The sequence below is a fragment of the Sinocyclocheilus grahami genome, unplaced genomic scaffold (assembly GCF_001515645.1).
Source record: "Sinocyclocheilus grahami isolate Dianchi unplaced genomic scaffold, SAMN03320097.WGS_v1.1 scaffold784.1, whole genome shotgun sequence".
Classification (NCBI taxonomy): domain Eukaryota; kingdom Metazoa; phylum Chordata; class Actinopteri; order Cypriniformes; family Cyprinidae; genus Sinocyclocheilus; species Sinocyclocheilus grahami.
In genome coordinates this window covers 44,072-63,222 of record NW_015505963.1, presented here as the reverse complement: position 1 = coordinate 63,222, position 19,151 = coordinate 44,072, and the positions used below count along the sequence as shown (strand labels likewise).

The 19,151-nt window shown below is 36.8% G+C and overlaps 2 protein-coding genes across 2 annotated transcripts in view; both read right to left on the bottom strand.

The window, feature by feature from the left end:
- LOC107561620 (ras GTPase-activating-like protein IQGAP1) overlaps positions 1-5,959 on the bottom strand; it is a 71,089-nt gene extending 65,130 nt beyond the window's left edge. The window contains exon 1 of the mRNA XM_016246093.1: positions 5,621-5,959. Coding sequence (XP_016101579.1) covers positions 5,621-5,702 — 82 coding nt within the window. The 5' untranslated portion in view covers positions 5,703-5,959. The remainder of the gene's footprint in view (positions 1-5,620) is intronic.
- A 5,855-nt stretch (positions 5,960-11,814) lies between these two features.
- LOC107561616 (synaptic vesicle glycoprotein 2C-like) overlaps positions 11,815-19,151 on the bottom strand; it is a 28,944-nt gene continuing 21,607 nt past the window's right edge. Inside the window, exons 5-14 of the mRNA XM_016246090.1 lie at positions 16,447-16,547; positions 16,177-16,310; positions 15,717-15,806; positions 15,123-15,233; positions 14,919-15,007; positions 14,368-14,532; positions 14,131-14,264; positions 13,793-13,996; positions 13,515-13,674; positions 11,815-13,367 (exon numbers count right to left, since the gene is read on the bottom strand). Of these exons, the coding sequence (XP_016101576.1) occupies positions 13,184-13,367; positions 13,515-13,674; positions 13,793-13,996; positions 14,131-14,264; positions 14,368-14,532; positions 14,919-15,007; positions 15,123-15,233; positions 15,717-15,806; positions 16,177-16,310; positions 16,447-16,547 (1,372 nt within the window). The 3' untranslated portion in view covers positions 11,815-13,183. The remainder of the gene's footprint in view (positions 13,368-13,514; positions 13,675-13,792; positions 13,997-14,130; positions 14,265-14,367; positions 14,533-14,918; positions 15,008-15,122; positions 15,234-15,716; positions 15,807-16,176; positions 16,311-16,446; positions 16,548-19,151) is intronic.

Below are 19,151 nucleotides of genomic sequence, written 5' to 3'. Positions count from 1 at the left end.
ATTGCAGATATCGTTAAAGTTCAATAATGTTATGTACACATTTTAGAATTAGTCTGATTCAAAGGAGAATCAGAAGGCTGAATCCTGACTGACAGAGGAGGAGTTGGGGATGGAGAAGGGTAATTAGCTATTGAGCAATGCGAAAACTGCTGATAATACTGAGGGACCTTATATATGAATGCTTAGATAGGTGTCGTATTCCCATAGGTTGATGGGGATCAGCTGAGAGTCAGCTGATGCGAGATTGACTAACGTGACCTGCCAGAACTAACGCTACGCTAGATTTCTGTTACAAACATTCAAATCACAGAAGTACTGGGATAAAAGTTTATAGTTCAGATATAAACTCTGATGTGTACGGTAGCGATTAAAATAGAGTAAATCACCTTTTGAAAGTAATTTGACACTTCAAATGAAGATTTATCGATTACATTGTTAAGCCAGTAGGTGACGAAAAGTGGCTAAAATGTATTTGTCTTTGAATCATGCAAAAGATTTGTTCAAGAATGTTGATTCATCCAGTAATGAAACAGGTACATCTTGAGTGAGTCATTTAATCATTCATTCATAAATGACAAGTGATTTTGTTTAGTTGTCTAATGTTTTTTTCTTCAGAATCATGAGAGAACCACAACTTCTATTGGGGAAGAAAAAAGAAAAAGAAAAAGAAAAAAAACTAAATTTATCCAGAATCATTCAGTTCTATTTTGCACACAAACAGCTCTTAAAAAGTCCAGTTTTTATGTAGCCTGTTGATTTTTTGTTCGTGGTATTCAGCTGCAACTAAATGGTTTGCAAAAAAGAGACACATGATAGATGTTTCATATCATTATTTAATCACATAGTTTCTTTAATGTTAAGAAATTATTATTTCAAGACATGTAAAGCATTTTAGCTCGTTTATGTGGGCCGTCCCAAGCATGGTTGCAATGTGTTCATTGTCAAACTCCAAAATCAGATTATTTTTAATTCTTAAAAAACGCCATTATTTTATTTTAAATAAATAATTATTTTATTTTATTGACAAAATATTTTAGTTTGTCTTGTGTATTTTTTTTATTCAATCAGATAACATTTTAAGCTGTTATATGGTCATGTTACAACGTGCCCCTCAGATGTTACAATGTACCCCACCTACGGGGCATGTTGTCACATTTCACTTCCATTTTTTGAGAGTAAATAAAGAAAACCGTATACACTGTAATCATGAAACAAAGTGACATATTTGTGCTAGACAAGTGTGAAATTACTGTGGATAAAAAAATTATACTCTGAACCCCATGTGGATTTACACAAACTGAGAAAGTCAAAAAGTGTTACTTTGTGCCCCGCTCTCCCCTATATTTGTAAAGTGTTTTGCATTAAAGTGTATTTCTGCTACATTTTTTTTTATAAATGTCAATCAGTTTGATTTTGTTCAATGCAGAAATATTTAAACATTTTTAAATGTGACTGAAGCTCAGTGTTTTAAGGGCATCATTATTTTTTTTAGACATTTACTTTATCTTGTTATTTAATCATTTATTTTAATGGCATGGAGCTGCTGTTGCCACTTACTGTAAAAACACTCACCAATCACATGATGCAACCAGCACAATCATATTCTGTCCTAGGTAAAACCAGGACTGGATTTTGAATGTGTTTCTATTGTGAATTTACACTGAAAAAAAAATCTAATTAGTGAAGCTGTGCAAAGCTGATGTTGTGCAAGATGATCAACATGCTGTGATGTAACACATCAACATGACATGCTTATAGATCAACTGCCAACCACATCTCACCATCAAAACACCATCTATGAAAGCAGCACAAAAGTTCACAACCTGTAGTGTTTACCACAGAGCTCGTAATTGGTTTTGAGAACAGTCTACTAGCAGATGTAGCGGCACTCACGTCACTTGGTTTAATAAGTTATTTGATTATACAATCGCCCATCCCTTGACTGAAATATACAGTGCATCTTCTCCACAGCCTGGTGGAGCCCAGTTGAAACATCATTAAAACAGTAAAATATGACACTTATTATAACTCTTGGTGAAGTAGGTCACATCCACTCTCACAAGAAAAAGGCAGCAGCTTGACAACAAAAACGAGTGCAGTTGAAAAGAAACCTAAAGAGAACGTGTGATGCTCTGACACGAAATCAGAAGCTCATTTTTACATGTGATAAAATCAGACAGAGCACAAGACTGTGTCCAACTACCAAGTGTTTTCACGATCCTCACTCATCTAGTAATAATTAAGCTTGCTGACCCACAATCCCATGCTGGTCTTTGTTCGAGTAAATGAGATTCAATTCTGTAATGACAAACAGCACTGCAAATTTCTCACCCTGACGCACAGGCTCAGGCTTGCCAGTTAACCTCTGTGGGGTTTCATTACGTAGGTCAGCCTTATCACATCAATCTGTCCCACAGACAATAAACTCGATATTTTAAAAACATGGCAACAAAAGTGGGTTCTCACAAAGTGGCTCTGGATTTAAAATATTATAAACAAGGAAAGACTCATCAGCAGTCTGAAGTGCAACAGCCATTTGAGGAAACATCAATGGGTAGATTTAGCTTGTCGACTAAGATCTGATGTAGCAACATTAGTAACAGAGGCACATTTCAGTAACAAAAGATTGGGTTCTTTTATTCAACAGGGATGCATTAAATTGTGACAGTAAAGACTTTTACACTGATAATAAGAAATGTTTCTTGATTTTTGAAGGATCATGTGACAACGAAGATTGGAGTAATGGCTGCTGAAAATTCAGCTTTGCCACAACAGAAATAAATTATATTTAAAAATATTACAATTAAAAAAAGAAGTTATTTTACATTGTAATAATATTTCACAATATTACAGTTTTTATTGTATTTTTGATTAAATAAATGCAGCCTTGGTGAGCATAAGAGAACGGTAATGTAAACTGTGTCTGCAACCGCACCACACTTATAGCAGTTGTGGGGGGAACGTCTGTTTGTAAACTGTGGCCATACAATCTCTCATATCAATATGGGCCACAGATTCCTCATATGACAATGAGATGCAGTGTAGGGCATTTCAGTCCTCCTTGCACGATATGATGTCATTTCCTGTATGCTTACTTTCAAGATTAATTCTATCTTAAAATAAGAGTCCACTGTGATGCAGACTTTGGTCCAACTTTTTTGGGGTATCTTTAAGCAAACAGCTTAAGACACAGGGTATAGTTGTACTAGCTTTTGGAGTTAAAGGATTAGTTCACTTCTGAATTCAAATTTCCTCATAATTTACTCACCCCCATGTCATCCAAGAGGTTCATGTCTTTCTTCTTCAGTCGAAAAGAAATTAAGGTTTTTGAGGAAAACATTCCAGGGTTTTTCTCTATATAGTGGACTTCAGTGGGGTTCACTGGGTGGAAGGTCCAACTTGCAGCTTCAAAGTGTTCAAGGAAGGGTCTTATCTAGTGAAACGATCAGTCATTTTCTAAAAAAAGAATACAAATTATATACTTTTTAACCTCAAACGCTTGTCTTGTGTAGCTCTGCAATGCGCATGCGTACTCTGTGCAGTCCCATTCGAAACAGTTAGGGTAGGTCCAAAAACTCCCATCTCATTTTCTCCTCCAGCTTCAAAATCGTCCTACATCGCTGCAGAAGTACCGACCCAGTGTTTACAAAGTGAACGTGCAAAGAACTTTACAAAAAACAGTAAAACGGTGATATAGGACGATTTAGAACGATTTTGAAGTTGGAGGAGAAAATGAGATGGGAGTTTTTCGATATACCCTAACTGGCATGAACCGGAATGCACAGAGTTCACGCAGAATTCGACAAGACGAGCGTTTGAGGTTAAAAAGTATATAAATTGTATTTTTTTTTTGGAAAATGACAGATCGTTTCACTAGATAAGACCCTTCTTCCTCGTCTGGGATCGTGTAGAACTCTTTGATGCTGCACTGAAGCTGCAAGTTGGACCTTCCACCCAGTGAACCCCACTGAAGTCCACTATATAGAGAAAAACCCTGGAATGTTTTCCTCAAAAATCTTAATTTCTTTTCGACTGAAGAAGAAAGACATGAACATCTTGGATGATATGGGGGTGAGAAAATTATGAGGAAATTTTAATTCAATATGTGAAGCATGAAAATTGTTCCAATTCCAAAAAGCAAAAAATATGTTTTAGAATAACAAAGGCAATAAATAACAAAAAGGCTCATGTAAACACCCTATATAAAATTAATTCATATATTAAAATTAATTAATTATAATATAATATAATAATTATTATAATTAATTCATTAAAATGAATTAATCAATTAAATCAGCAACATGAAACCAGTGGCATTGTCAGCAGTTTAGCTGGAATGTGATCTCTGTGCCAGTGTTGACAGAGAGTTAAGTAAACTTCATATAATGAGCCGACAAAAAGTTAGTTAGCTAGTTCATCTCTCAACCTTGATTTGATATGGTAGACTTAACTAACAGGTTCTGATACACAACCAACTAGAAGTTTATGCCAGAATCAAATGTCTGCTGCTATGCAAACAATATATTAAACATTGTTCATCATTCTAGATGTACACACAGTTAAACACCATGTCTACCAGCATGGTGCAATTTGTGTGTTTAATAAAGCCTGCACAGATAAACTCCTTAAATAGAATTCCTCAAATATCTGGACTGTACAGACTGTCAGGTGCTTTTACAAAGGGCAGAGGTAATGTTTAACTGGAGAAAACGCTCATGGAGCTTCTCTTTGCTCAGGCCACAGCATGAGATCGAATGCCAAGGATACACAAACACCTTTCTAAGACAACATAATATAAGGACATGGCAGAGAAAGTTCAGGGATCTAGCGCTGGATAGACAAAATAGTTAATAATACATAGCTTATCTGTAAGGCCCAGAAGACATTGTAATGGCTCATTGTGCAATGTCTCATAGAAGTAATCATTAGCACATCACCTTCTAGATTAAAAAATGGGAAGTGGGTTTGACAGAAACTCAAACTCTAATAATCATCAGATCTATTACCTTCTTGACTGATTTTTTTTTTTTTTTTTACAATTTTCACACATTTCTACTTTATATCTTACTGGACAAGTCAGTCAGTTCAGTCATTAATCTTGATATGAACTGAAATAGCCTTAAATGACTCCCTTGCAGTTATAACACCTTGATTGTTTTTATAATAATGTTAAATAAAACTAGTGATAGGCTGATAAATCAGCAATATTAACTGCTTGTTTAGATAACCTAAAAGTTAACTGGCTTTACTCAAGTCAAAAATATTATTCAAAATCTACCTGAATACATGAGCTCATATTGAACTCATTTGTAAAGCAAATCAGCATCATCATAATGTGCTTCTAAATATTGCATATTTATATATAAAATGTACATGTATATTCATACTATTGAGGAAATATATACATTTCCTCAATATTATGCATGTACATGTCTGTGCACACCAAACTAACCACCCACTCCACTGATCATAGATGTCAGATTACTGTGGCAGCTAACGTTACTCTTGCTGACCAACTGTCCAGGGCACTACAGTGCATTCAAATTCAATTAACACTCATTTAGTTTCATATTTAAAGAGTAGTTTCATAACTGACATGAAGTGAAGTGGCTCTACTCACATCCATATCGTGGTCTGAGAGAGTTTGCGCCGTCTTCATGGTACATCCTGCTTCCTCTGAAACTCTGCTGAGCCTCCACCATGAACTTTCTTACACTTACTACAGACTTTTTTCTCAAGCGAGCAAAACAAAATTTGCTCCTGTTGTCATAGCCTTGGTTCCGAGTAAAACGGCTTTCCCATTTGCATTGAAGCGCTTTCGGTTACTGCGGCTCTTCCTTTGCCTGTCAACCTGATGATAGCTCCTGTGAGGTCGCGCTGAAGCTCAGCTGACACTGAATGCCGCGGCTCCACCTGCTGGCGCGTGACGCCACCCTGATCTCACCCGCGGCACACACTGATGGTGCAGTTATATGGAAGGCCGTTAGGGCCAAAACGTGTGGTACTAACGCGTTAACACGCGTTTGCGCGTTAACACGAAATAAAGGCTGATTTATACTTCTGCGTCGGACCTACGCCGTAGCTTATGAAATGAAGTGAAATGAAAACTGACCATAGCCTACGGCGTAAAGGCTATGGCGTAGGTCCAACGCAGAAGTATAAATCAGCCTTTACACGTTAACGCGTCATTTTGTGCTGGCATTGAGCTTTAGCACCCACCATCTACTGGTGTTTTTTTATGAATTTTAATTTAATGTTTTTTTCAGACATAAGTAGGCTACAACTAAATATAATAGTTATAGCACAACTAGTATTCAAGTATTTTAAATTATAACTGTTCAACCCCTGAAAGTCATGACCAATTTCACAATTACAATATAATTACACAAAATGTTAATTACACATTTGTTAACGCGTTAGTACCACACGTTTTGGCCCTAACGGGCTTCCATAAAGTTATGCCTTGTCCAAATACACACACTTGTGGTCTTTGCACTTGACCACTTGACCACTTATATGACGTATTTCCTGTATTTGGCCCAAGTGTTCAAGTGAGGATGTAGACCATAAGTGTGGCTTTGTCCAAATACCCACACTTGCAGTCTTTGCACTTTACCACTTGATTACTTAAATGACGTATTTCCTGTATTTGGCCGAAGTCTTCAAGTGGGTGTGAAGACCACAAGTGTGTGTCGAACTTTTCATTACCTGATGGGACACACTTATAGTGTTGTAAAAATGCAAGTGTTTACACAGCTTTATTTTAATTTTAATTTGAAATACTTTGCATTTTAATATCAACTTCTAAATGTCTGTTCAGTAGTCCCTATAACATGACATAATTTTAATTTGTGGTGCTTCTAATTAAATGATAAAAAGCAGTTGCAAATGTTGTACAAAATAAATATCACCACAACTCATCTTTGCACCAATAAAAGTAAAAACACTGCTTTTCTACCAAATTATTTGTAATATCTAATTATTATATTAAAGGGGTCATATGATGCTGCTAAAAAGAACATTATTTTGTGTATTTGGTGTAATGAAATGTGTTTATGCGGTTTAAAGTAAAAAAAACATTATTTTCCACATACTGTACATTATTGTTTCTCCTCTATGCCCATGATGGGATACACTTAGCCTTGAATAGCGCTCTGGAGCGGTATTCGAGATAGTGTGGATTTAGTATCCATTAAGGGCACTGCACTTTGGCATTTTGAAGACATGGGACAGACTTGCACACTTACTTCCTGTAGCACGCACACGCTCTCAAGTGGCCAAGACCGCAAGTGTGGGTATTTGGACAAAGCATTAGAGTAGGCCTATTTTTCAAGTGGTACTCACTGCAGAGTCAAATGACTTCCAGCCCCACCTCTCTGGACATCTGATGGGGTGTAGGGAGAGTTGTGGATATGGTTAGGGTGTGGTTGGATATTCTAGCTCCAATCATTAGGCACAAATTACATTTGCTCCTCCTCGCTGGACGTCTAGCAAGGAGGAGCGAGACGTAAGCTCCACCCATTTACTCTGCAGTGAGTAGCTTCTCCTATTTTTACCTGGGCTGCGTTCAGCCCCACGACAAAAACGGTGCAAAACGTTTTTTTAAACGGAAACGGTGGTGCGTTGAACACCCTGTTCTGATGACGCAAGAGTTGCAACTATGGCAGCTGACCATTCTTTGTGTTCTTTTTGAAGAATTTTCGGAGCCTGATGAAATCGGTATAAATACGTGTTTAATACTGCAAAATACACTCGATGTTACAGTCACTGCCCTTGTCCTCCAGAATAAAAGAGAACATCCCAATCGAGTGAAGGGATTTGTGGAAACTGTGGTTCCTAATTATTGTGATCCAACATTTGCCTCGCATTTCAGGATGAAAGACAAACATTTCAGGTGAAGGATAATCCACTTCTTACCTCCAAGACTGTGTTATGATCTATATGACCATATTATTTTTATTGTGAGTATTAGGCTTATCATTATTGCTGATCACTGTTGTTGTGCTATGATATTGTAATGTTTACCATTATATAATCAGAGGGGTATAGAAAAGTTTATGAAATATATGACCTTATTATTTTTATTGTGAGTATTAGGCTTATCATTATTGCTGATCACTGTTGTTGTGCTATGATATTGTAATATTTACCATTATATAATCAGAGGAGTATAGAAAAGTTTATGAAAGTGTCACTCCATAATGCAATAGCAAAATATATACATATAGTATATTTATGTTACATTAATCAGTATTTAGCACACCTTCCTAAGAAAGGATATGGACCAGAAGACATTGCAATTACTAAATGATATTTAGACAGACTTAAAGAAGTTCCAGATCTATACTTGTGCCCTTATTATTTCAGTTATTTTGCCTTTAATGTAAATAAACATGTGCAAACAATATACTTGCTCTTGTGAATTTATTTAGATGTTAATTACAGTGTGCCAGCTGTCTCTTTAATACCGCGTGGTTTATATACATGTTGCTGTTGATTGGGCTGACATGTTTGACACACCCACCAAACAAGAGAAAACACATCTCCAACCCGTTGCACACCGTTTCCAGGAAACATGTCGTTCAAACCGGAAACCGTAGCAAAACGGTGCACACCGGTTTGAGCTTGAACTTGCCCCTGATCTCACCCTTAAAACATGCTTTTGCTTTGTTGTGTAAACTAATGTAGTCAGGGCGATTCTGTTATTAGATAATAATCTTGACTTGAGGAAAAACAAATATTAATTTATACGTTTTTAAGACTTTAACGTTTTATTTTTTAAGTGTGTTAAATTTTGAATGACGTTGTATTAGCCTATAAAACAACACAAATTAAACCACAAATTATAAATAAATAGCCTAAATAAAATGTATTTTAGGTTTTGAATTATTAAACAATATAAACACCTGTTGTTATTCTAACACCTGTGTGAACTTCAAGTGAACTGACATATGAAAATCACATTGGGACCTGATTAAAAGTAGCCTACTTACAAAAACAAAAAAAGAAAAGAAAAGCTAGTTCTGATGAAAAGCGCAAGTATTTTTGTGCGGGTGTAACTAATGCAATGGCATGCAGACATTTCACAGTGTGACTTAAAGAGATAGTTCACCCAAAAATGAAAATTCTGTCATCATTTACTCACCCTCATGTTGTTCCAAACCTGTATGAGTTGCTTTCTTATGTCGAACATAAAAGAAGATATTTTGAAGATTGCTGATAATCAAACAGTTGGTGGTTGCCATTGACTTCCATAGTAGGAAAACAAATACTATGGAAGTCAACGGCAACCACCAACTGTTTCATTACCAGCAATCTTCAAAATATCTTCTTTTATGTTCGACATAAGAAAGCAACTCATACAGGTTTGGAACAACATGAGGGTGAGTAAATGATAACAGAATTTTCATTTTTGGGTGAACTATCCCTTTAAGTCTTCAAAAGTGTGTGACTTCTGAAATACTAAATTAAAATGTAAATGAATGCACAATCAATAAAAGGAACAATCAATTAATAAGTCTAGTGGTTAGAAAACAAAGCAAGTAATCAAAATGTATTTAAATCAAGATAACATTTATTATAACAAGATAGAAATTCATGAATTTACCATTTCACCATTTCCCATACTTATCCATAAGATCTCGCCCAATACAATGTATTTGACTGGTATCATATTTCATAGATCCCATATTTTACTAAATACACGTTTCCAAGAAAAGGTCAAATGTGAGAGAATGGTTTCTCATTTTAGAGTAAAACTAAAAGTGTCATGAATTAGGTGCAGGTAACACACCTCCTGCAGATGTCAGTGTTGTACTACACTTAAAAACCAATGCAGATCATAAAATGGGGTTAAAGTTGGGGAAATTTGCCCTCATTGTTGACAAATCGTCTATGCAAGTAGTGTTACATTTCTCAGTGATCTTTATGTGTGATATCAGGTGTCCTCTGTGTTAAATCACTCCGTGTTAAAATAAGATGTTGTTCTGGGCAGATGAGCCTCTTCAACTCATAAGCTCATAAATATTTTGGTTTTTAAGATAGGTAGTTGTAGCCTATTACTTAATATAGGCTATACGTTGCATTCATCTTAAGCTGTCATCCAAGTCTGTCATTTCATATCAACACTGTGTAGAGAAAAAAATACACGAAAATTAGTTATGGCCGAAATTTAGCCATTGAAGTCATTTTTTTTTATATTAAATGTAATTGTCATCTCTGTTTTAGTGTTTATCTCAAACGAGGCAACCTCTAGCCATGTATTTCCAATTCCTTTTATGAGTTATATTTAGCGTAGCTACTGCAGCATCTAGGCCTTCAGGTTCATACATTTGAAAAGCTATGAACAGGCCTATATAACCTAAGTAAGCTAATAAGTATGTAGCCTATATAGGTAATTTTGTAAATATATTTTAATACATTAAAAATACACCTGTTCGTATATTTGCTATTTGTTTTATACATTTTTTATATAATTTATAATCTTCATGTTTTACCTGTTCAAATATTTGTATCTCTGTGGAAGAGCTGTGTGGGAAGCAAAGAGTGTCTGTTGTGCTGAAAGTGTGTTTATGTTGACTTGATTTTAATTAACATTTTTTATTTGAAATATGGGCATAACATAAACACGGGCATTTACTCCACCTCTGAATATCAGCCTCATCAAATAAAACTTGTTTTAGAGGTCTGTTATGTCAAGTTAAAATCTGGCAAGCCTTTATAAATACTTAAAATGTGTTTGATATTGACACACCACATTTTCAGTCAATTTAACCTATGTATTGCACAAATGAGTAAGTCCAGTCTGTGCATTTTTCTTCTAATCAGCTTTGTTTCATATTAGGTACAGACACGTTTCAACACATCTTTATCACCTTCACAAAATATGATAGCTTTATTCTTCGGTATTTTTCTGCCATAAAACACACAACAGTGCGACATTCTCTGGAGAGCTGAGCACAGACCCTAAAAGTTTAATACATGCAGTTTTGTTCAGTGATGTCTCAGGATGGCTGGCTCTTAGGAACGGTGCTGCAATGACAGATGAACAGTAAACACTTTCAGCGGTGTACATACACTACAGATTCATCCACTGCAGAAAAATGTTTACACACAGCATTCAGCACGCGAGTCGATTACTGTAAATGTACAAAATATACATGGATAAGCATACATTTACCATTTACCCATACACAGATATATACACAGTTTGTACTGTTCACAAGCACACACACATCATTTCAGACTGCATGTTAACACTAAACTATATGCATAAATTAAAAAAAGAGGTTTTCAGATGAAGACAGGCTTAGATCAAGTACTGTACAGCACTGATCATTTATAATCTCATTTATAAATAACGCCTTGAAGAAACTGCATAGCTTTGCTGAGAGTGAGACAGCCTTAAGCCTCTTTGGTTAGTTGGAAGCCAAATCAAATGAAAAACATCAATGGTCCTATATAAGGTTCTAATCTTTTTAACTGGAATTTCTTATTCTCAAAACAGCAAAAGCTAGATAATAGTAACACTGTTGATTTATGTTGTTCAGAGAACTGTATTTGGCACTGATTGTAAAAGCTAAACCATAAAATGTAACATGTGTTTCCAAAGAAGAATTTCCAGTGTGATATGATCTATCAAAAATCATTCTAATATGGCGATTTGGTGCTCAAGAAATATTTCTTATTTATATCAATGTTGAAAATAGTACCGCTTTTTTTCCAGGATCCTTTGATGAACAGTAAATTCAGAATGACAGCATATATTTGAGACAGAAAACTTTTATAACATTATGTCTTTACTGTCGTGTTTATGTTTAAATTACTACCTGTAATTTCTTAAATTTAAATTTTAACCCCAAACTTTTAAATGGTAGTGTATGTAAATCTATATTGAAATATCTAAGTCATTTTGGAGAAGAAACCAAAACAGAATTTTCTTCACTTGGCCTGGAAATGAAACTTGTAAATGAATCGCGTGTCATGTGGTTATCAAACACATCTCTCTTCCCCTCTCCACAGATTGCAGACCCCATATGTTGAGGCGGGCCCTCTAAATTCCCTCTGCACCAACAAACCTGTCATGTCAACAAGATGAGTCTTTGACACTGTACATAAAAGAGGCTTTCCGGGACATCGCCAGCCTGATTCTCATCAGTCCATTCTGTCAGATTGTAAAATGGTTTGCATGAGTGACCCTGGCAGATGCACACTCTATGATATCAAATACAGCAGCCACCTCAAGTTCATACGTGATGATGATCTTATGTAGGAGAGGCACAGTTTCAAAAGGCCATTCGCTGTTAGACAAATCACAAATTGGCAGAACAAGTCAGATAACACACGCCTGTTGTATATGAAATCAAATAGGCTTGCAATAAAAAGCTTATGAACAAAACATACTCCACTGCATATAAACAAAACATCTGCAGAGCACAAAATGGGATTTTTAGTTTTTTATAAATATGGCCGGAGGAACTTTATACATGTACTTTGAGCATGAGTGCACAGTTGTGGCCTTTTTCATCAGAGGTTGGAGTACATATGCAAAAGGATTGCTTGTTTAAAAAAAATACAGTAATAATACTGTAAAAATTTAACCTCGTCATCAACTTACTCAATACTCAGTGAATCAACAAAGTGATTCAATAACAAAACCATATTCTCTTTCATTAGAAATGTATGATACCATATCTGAATGATGTTTTCACTATGTGTAGTCAAATCCGGAAACTAATAACTGAATAAAGAGTTGTTTACCAGTAGACCGGTCTCAGTCTCTCATCTCTTTAGTAATTCTCAGTATTCAGTCAGCCAGGTGTGATGCAGCTGTGCTGAGCTTTCGGCGTATCTGATCATCCTCTCTGCATACTTGCAGCAGGTTTGGACTGCTCATTAATAGGTTGTTTTGCTCAAGTCTTAATAAGGGGACATTAATATTTACGCTCACATTCATTCCTGGGCCAAAGTCACAAGGAAACATGAGGGTCTTGGTTAAATGCACTGTACAGTATAAAGGTGCAGAAGTTTTATTATTGCAACGAAAGTCTAAAGATTGTCAAAATATGATGGTGCCTAATTGAGAAGTATCTTGTTATGAACACAATACAAGTACACAGTGTACAACAATGAGGAATGAGGGTTAAGTCAAGCCTTTTAAGTTTCTCCAGACCTCCGACAAGGGTTACATGAGGACATTTGACCTGGTGTCAGGTAGTCGCAATCCCACCAGACCTCCGCCTACGAGCACTGAGGAGGCCAGAAGAATGGGGATGGCTTTGGTGATGCCCACTAAAGATCCAAAAATCAGATTTCCCATCACTGCGGCTAGCTTGCACAAGGCATTACAGAAGCCAAATCCAGTTCCTCTGAAATAGAGAAGTGGAGGGAGAGAGGATGGAAGAGAAAAAAGTAAAAAGTTGGCGTTACATTCATATTTAATGGGCTTTGGAATCATTAAACAGCTTTGTTGCATGTCTGTTAGCATATTTTATTATGTATGAGTACAAACCCACCTTCTGTCCGTAGGGTACAGCTCTACTGTCACAACATCCAGGGAGTTCCAGGCGGAAATACTCAGCCCATTGTACAAGCACAGCATCCCAATCATCATCGACTCACTGGTGCCAAACCACAGGAAGAAGCAGCTGATACCAGACAGAATCATGGAAAACCCTGACAAAACACAGAATATTTACAGCAAAACTATTCTTTCACACATAACAAAAAGTATGAATCTCAAATATATCTGCAAAGTGGTACAACCTGCAACAAAATGAAATATCTGTCTCACCTAACATTGACAAGCGGCCAATTTTGTCCACGAGAAGTGCAGATACGATGTTACCGGGCAGAACAGCCAGTGTTCCCAAGAAATTGACGAAGTAGACCCAGTATGCACTATAATCATCCTCAAATGTCATTTGACAGCCTGTTTTGTTGTGGTAAAATGTGCTGTTTACGACATCTGTGTTTATAAGTTTGGAGTCGTCAATATCTGTCGAATGAATAAATTAACGAGATTTAAACCACAGTAGAAAGTGATAGTTAAGTATTCGCAGGCATGCAGCAAAGTGGTAAAATGGTGAAAAAGTGATCTGTTTTGTGTTCAGAAATAAATGACTGTTTTACCAGTGTTATAGAAGACAGCCTCAATAAATGTGCAGTTTCGAAAGAAAGATCCAACTGATGTCACATCCTCAAAAAAGCAGCTCTGAAAAGTGGAATTGATGAAAGTGACAGACTTGAATTTCATACCTATGAACCTGAGGAACGGATAAAGAAAATTATTTATGTGATAATATGCACACACAGAATAAGAATTAGTACAATAAGAAGAAGATTACTGTTACAGTTTGAATAAGTCACCTGTCATTGATAAATAAGCTATTAGTGTGTATCTGGTTCTCAAGGGTGAAATTGAAGGTGAAGTCTTCAATGCGCTCATTGTTATGCCTTTGTACTTTGGAGGCGTATTCATCGGCCTGAAGATGTTTGATGACGTCAGGGAACCACACGGATAAACCATAATACCTGCAGAAGTATTGAGTTCTTTAATGATATGAAAGAAAGAAAGAAAGAAAGAAAGAACAATAGATAGAACGACAGACAGAGCAACAAAACGACAGACAGAGTGACAGACAGAAAGACAGACAGAACAACAGACAGAACGACAGAAGGCAGACAGAATGACAGACAGAACGACAGACAGACAGACAGAACTACAGACAGACAGAACAACAGAAGACAGACAGAATGACAGACAGACAGACAGACAGATAGAACGACAGAAGAGACAGACAGACAGAACGACAGACAGACAGACAGACAGACAGAACGACAGAAGACAGATAGACAGAGAGACAGACAGAATGACAGACCGAACGACAGCACGACAGACAAACAGATAGAGATCTTACCCAAATGACAGTGTGAGCCACACAATAGCAAGTTTGACTGTACTGTCTTTCACTGGATAATTAAAACACTTCAAGAAGTTTAACCAAATCTGGAAGGACAGAAAAGGGCGTTTTAATCATTTTTATTTGAATGTATTCAGTAATTTTTGCTAATGATTACATAGATTATATTATTTCTGAAAGGTTACACATCATGAATCTCACCCCATGAAGCTCAGTCTTTATCCTGAAGATCACTTTTGAGAAAAAGTTGCCAGATTCGGTCTGCATCTCGACAAACTCATCAATCTGCTTTGGGATCTTAATTCTGTTCACCTACAAGAAGAGACACCAGTTACTAGAGTTATGTTCACACTGTAAACCATAGTTCTCAATCCTGATTTATAACTCAGATCTTTCTTTTTCTCTACATGTCAGATTCAAGTGTAAATTGGTGAAAAGTTTGAAGAAAAAGATCTCAAATCGGATTTGGTCCACTTTTGCCTGCAGTCTATATGGGCTATTCTACAGAATATTTTGTTATGTAATGCAATGAAATGTGTGTATTTTTTAAGTTGGACTTCAGTATATTCAGTATTTAAAAGAGAGAGAATATCTTAGGGAGGTATAAGAGTGTCCAATTTGGATGACAGCTTGATCTTCATCACCCTCACCAAGCAGCTCAATAAATGACACCAGAAACATCTGTGAAGCCCACATACAGGGCAGGATGAGACAATCGTATGAATTTAAGCAACTTTAATGCATGGTTGGTGCTCTAAGCAGCTTAAAGTTAGCGCAGTGAGGGAATCGACTCACGGTGAAGACTTTCTCGGGCTGTCCACGCGCTCGCATGTTTGTGTCATGAATCTGCTTGAGGATCATCCAGGCCTCGTCGTGCTTCCCCACCTGAAAGGATAGAGCAGAAAAATCTCTAAGAGATTAACTGGATTAAGTGGAAACCGCAGTGCTAGATGACAGCCGCCCACCTCTATTGCCACGGCAGGCCTAAAAGAGGGGCGTAGGGAGTCACGACAAGCACGCGTCATTAGCTTCAAAGAGAGTCGTGTTCCCTTAAGTCAGGCTGTTTCTTCAGATGTTCAAGTCATAAACTGATGTTTTTAGAAACATGCAGTTAACAAGAAAGCAGCCACAAGCATCTGAAATGGATTTTGCCCATTTTCTATTTGTAAATTACTGTTATTTCAAACTCAACCAAAGCTATAATGAATTATACACTTTCTTTGTATCTCTCCCCCTAATTTCACACACTCCTTACCTCCAAGTAGAACCTTGGGCTCTCTGGCATGAACGTTAAGGCCACCACGGCACAGACGCAGGGGAGGGCGCACACCACCACAAACACCCTCCAGCTGTGGAACTGATAAGCTGAGCCCATACTGAAACTCCAGCCTGAGGAAAACATCAGACAATTTTTCATGTTATTGATCCAGCACAGACAAAGAGCTTGGCTGCCTGGTAGCACTTCAAGCCATAAGACTGTAGGATTTGAACTAGAAACATTTATCAGTAACTGTTGGCATGTCACAGTGATTATTGTCTGAGTGAACACGTCCATTTCTTTTGTCCAATGCTGATTGATTGATTACATAAGAGATGAGTGTGGCGTGTCTTTTCCAGTTGATGGAACTGAAAAACATCAGGATTAATATGTGCAATAGGTTGGGCTTCCTTTTATAATGCAGTCCTGATTTGAGTTAGCAACATAGTATGGAATAACTAAATAAAAAAATCTAAATCTAAAACACTGTTAACAAAAACAAACAATTAAAAATATTTTTTCATTCATTGAAATAAAGCTGAAACAGAGAACACACTGAGCTACAGGATTGCCCAGTTCTGTTATAATATTCTTAAGTGCATATATATATATATATATATAAGGACTCATCAACACACCATCCAAAACTATTCTGCATTTCTCATTTTAAGTGGTGTCAGGCAGGTTTCTGAAATCACGTAAAGCAGCTTTAAGACTGTCATGAACTCAGAGAGCGCAATAAAAGTATCCCAGGCTGAAAATGTGTTTTTCTCATTATATTTCATTTTAAGTGGCTCCTTTTCTACTTCTCCTCCATATGCATCTTCTTCTTTACCAGTAATGTCTTATGCACTGAGCTGTAAAACAGTGTAGGGTCTTAACAATATCATTAAAGTGGAAATGTCCTTTTGAAAGGCACAAGTGTCTTTCACTTATGGTAATGTAAAGTGACCATTAAAGGAATAGTACACCCAAAAATAAAAAAAATGCTTAAAATGTAGATGAGTTTGTTTCTTCATTGGAACAGATTTGAAGAAATTTACAATTACATCACTTGCTCACCAATGGATCCTCTGCAGTGAATGGGTGCCGTCAAAATAGTCAAATTGTCAAAATAGCATAATCCATAAGTAATCCACACAACTCCAGTGCATTAATTACCCTTAACAAGACATTAACTGATGGACTGAAGTTGTGCTGATTAATTGTGAATTAACGTGATGCTTTTATCAGGTGTTTTAACTCATTCTGACGGTACCCATTCACTGCAGAGTATCCATTGGTGAGCAAGTGATGTAAAGGTAAATTTCTCCAAATCTGTTCTGATAAAGAAACAAACTCTTCTACTTCTTGAATTAAATAATCATAATGGGTCACATATAAAAATAACATGTCCTAAAATGAAGAAAAAGTCATATAATACATAGTACATAAAAAAATCAAAGAGTTTTGAAAAAGAGGAATACGGCATGATGAAATACTGAATTCAGTGTGTGTGTGTGTGTGTGTGTGTGTGTGTGTGTGTTCATTAGCACATCTCTGTGAGGACCTGTGGTAAATAATGAAGGTAACACTACACTGCAGTATAAGTGAGAGTTATGAAGCTGTGATTGCAACAGCAGGCAAGCCCAGAGGGTTAATGTTTCACCCATGTCATTGGAAATCTCATTACATAGATTATGTGCATAATTGACTGAGGAAACGGGTGACTGAGTCAGCAGCTATAGCAGGCCTACCGTTTTGTACAGTGGCTTGCCTGTGGCTCTACTCACAGTCAGCTTTAATGCTAATAAAACGACACACTCACACACACGCAAACTGTGTAAAAGTAAATGTTGCAATGACTTGAAACATTTCCAATTGTAAGGACATAAATTTTTTTATTGTGTTCCAAAACCTAGCAAGCTGCATTCAGATGCAGTAATTTAAAGCATCATAGGCACCAAAAGAAACCTAAATTTGCCACCTCATTTTCTTGATGAAGAAGAGAATCCCAGAATGCACTGCAAGTTAATTTAATTCATAATTGCATACACGCATAATACTCTTGCTATTTCATGCTACTGCAGTAGACAGTGGACAGTAGGGAGTTCACTATATTTTGGAATAGAGCTTCTCAGAATTTTATAGTAGGAAGCAGTGGCGGCTCGTCGGGGGAGGCAGGGGAGGCACAGCTTCCCCATAATTTTGAGGTGAAAATGGGAGGAGGACGATTTAATGTTAATAAAATTCGCAATTAATTTTAGTTCATGTCTCAGAATGTGTATTTTTTGTTTGTAATTTCACAGTTGTAGTACCATAACGTGAAAGCTGCCGAATCTGCTGATGTAATTACAACCGTTAATGATAGAGAAGGGTAGGGGGAGGCCAGGGGAGAGCTGAGCTCTCGTGCCTCCGTTGGTAAAAATAAAATTAGCCAATCAGCATTGAGTGTTCACTTACAGCGCTGAGGAGTGTTGAGAAAAGAAACCTAGTAGGGGAGGCTAGCCTCCCTTCTGATATCTACCAATCATCATAGAGACGTAAATTACGTGATATTAGTTTGAACGTCTGTCGCTGCGCTGATAATGTACCAAGTAGCCTACTTATGAGTATAACGATATTGAATATTTGATTGCCAACAGATTTAACAAGCTGTCATTCAAACAGTATATATACAAATTTAAAAAAGGGAAAACACGGCTAAGCTGGATATAGGCTACAGCAGTCGGCTTAATTAAATGGCACAACAGGCAGCTCTCTTTTAACACAGACTTTTAAGAAGGGATGGATGTTTGCTTCAAGTGATAGGCCAGGTAAGTGGAATTATGTTATCTTGCTGTATGTGTGTCGTTTTCTTGACGTTTTCTGACTAAAAGCAACCAAAAAGCCATTTTAAAGTGGTTAAGCAAATAATAATAATAATAATCGGCAGGGATCCAAGTCCAATACAATTAGTGTGCCTCCTCTATTTTAAAACCCACGAGCCGCCA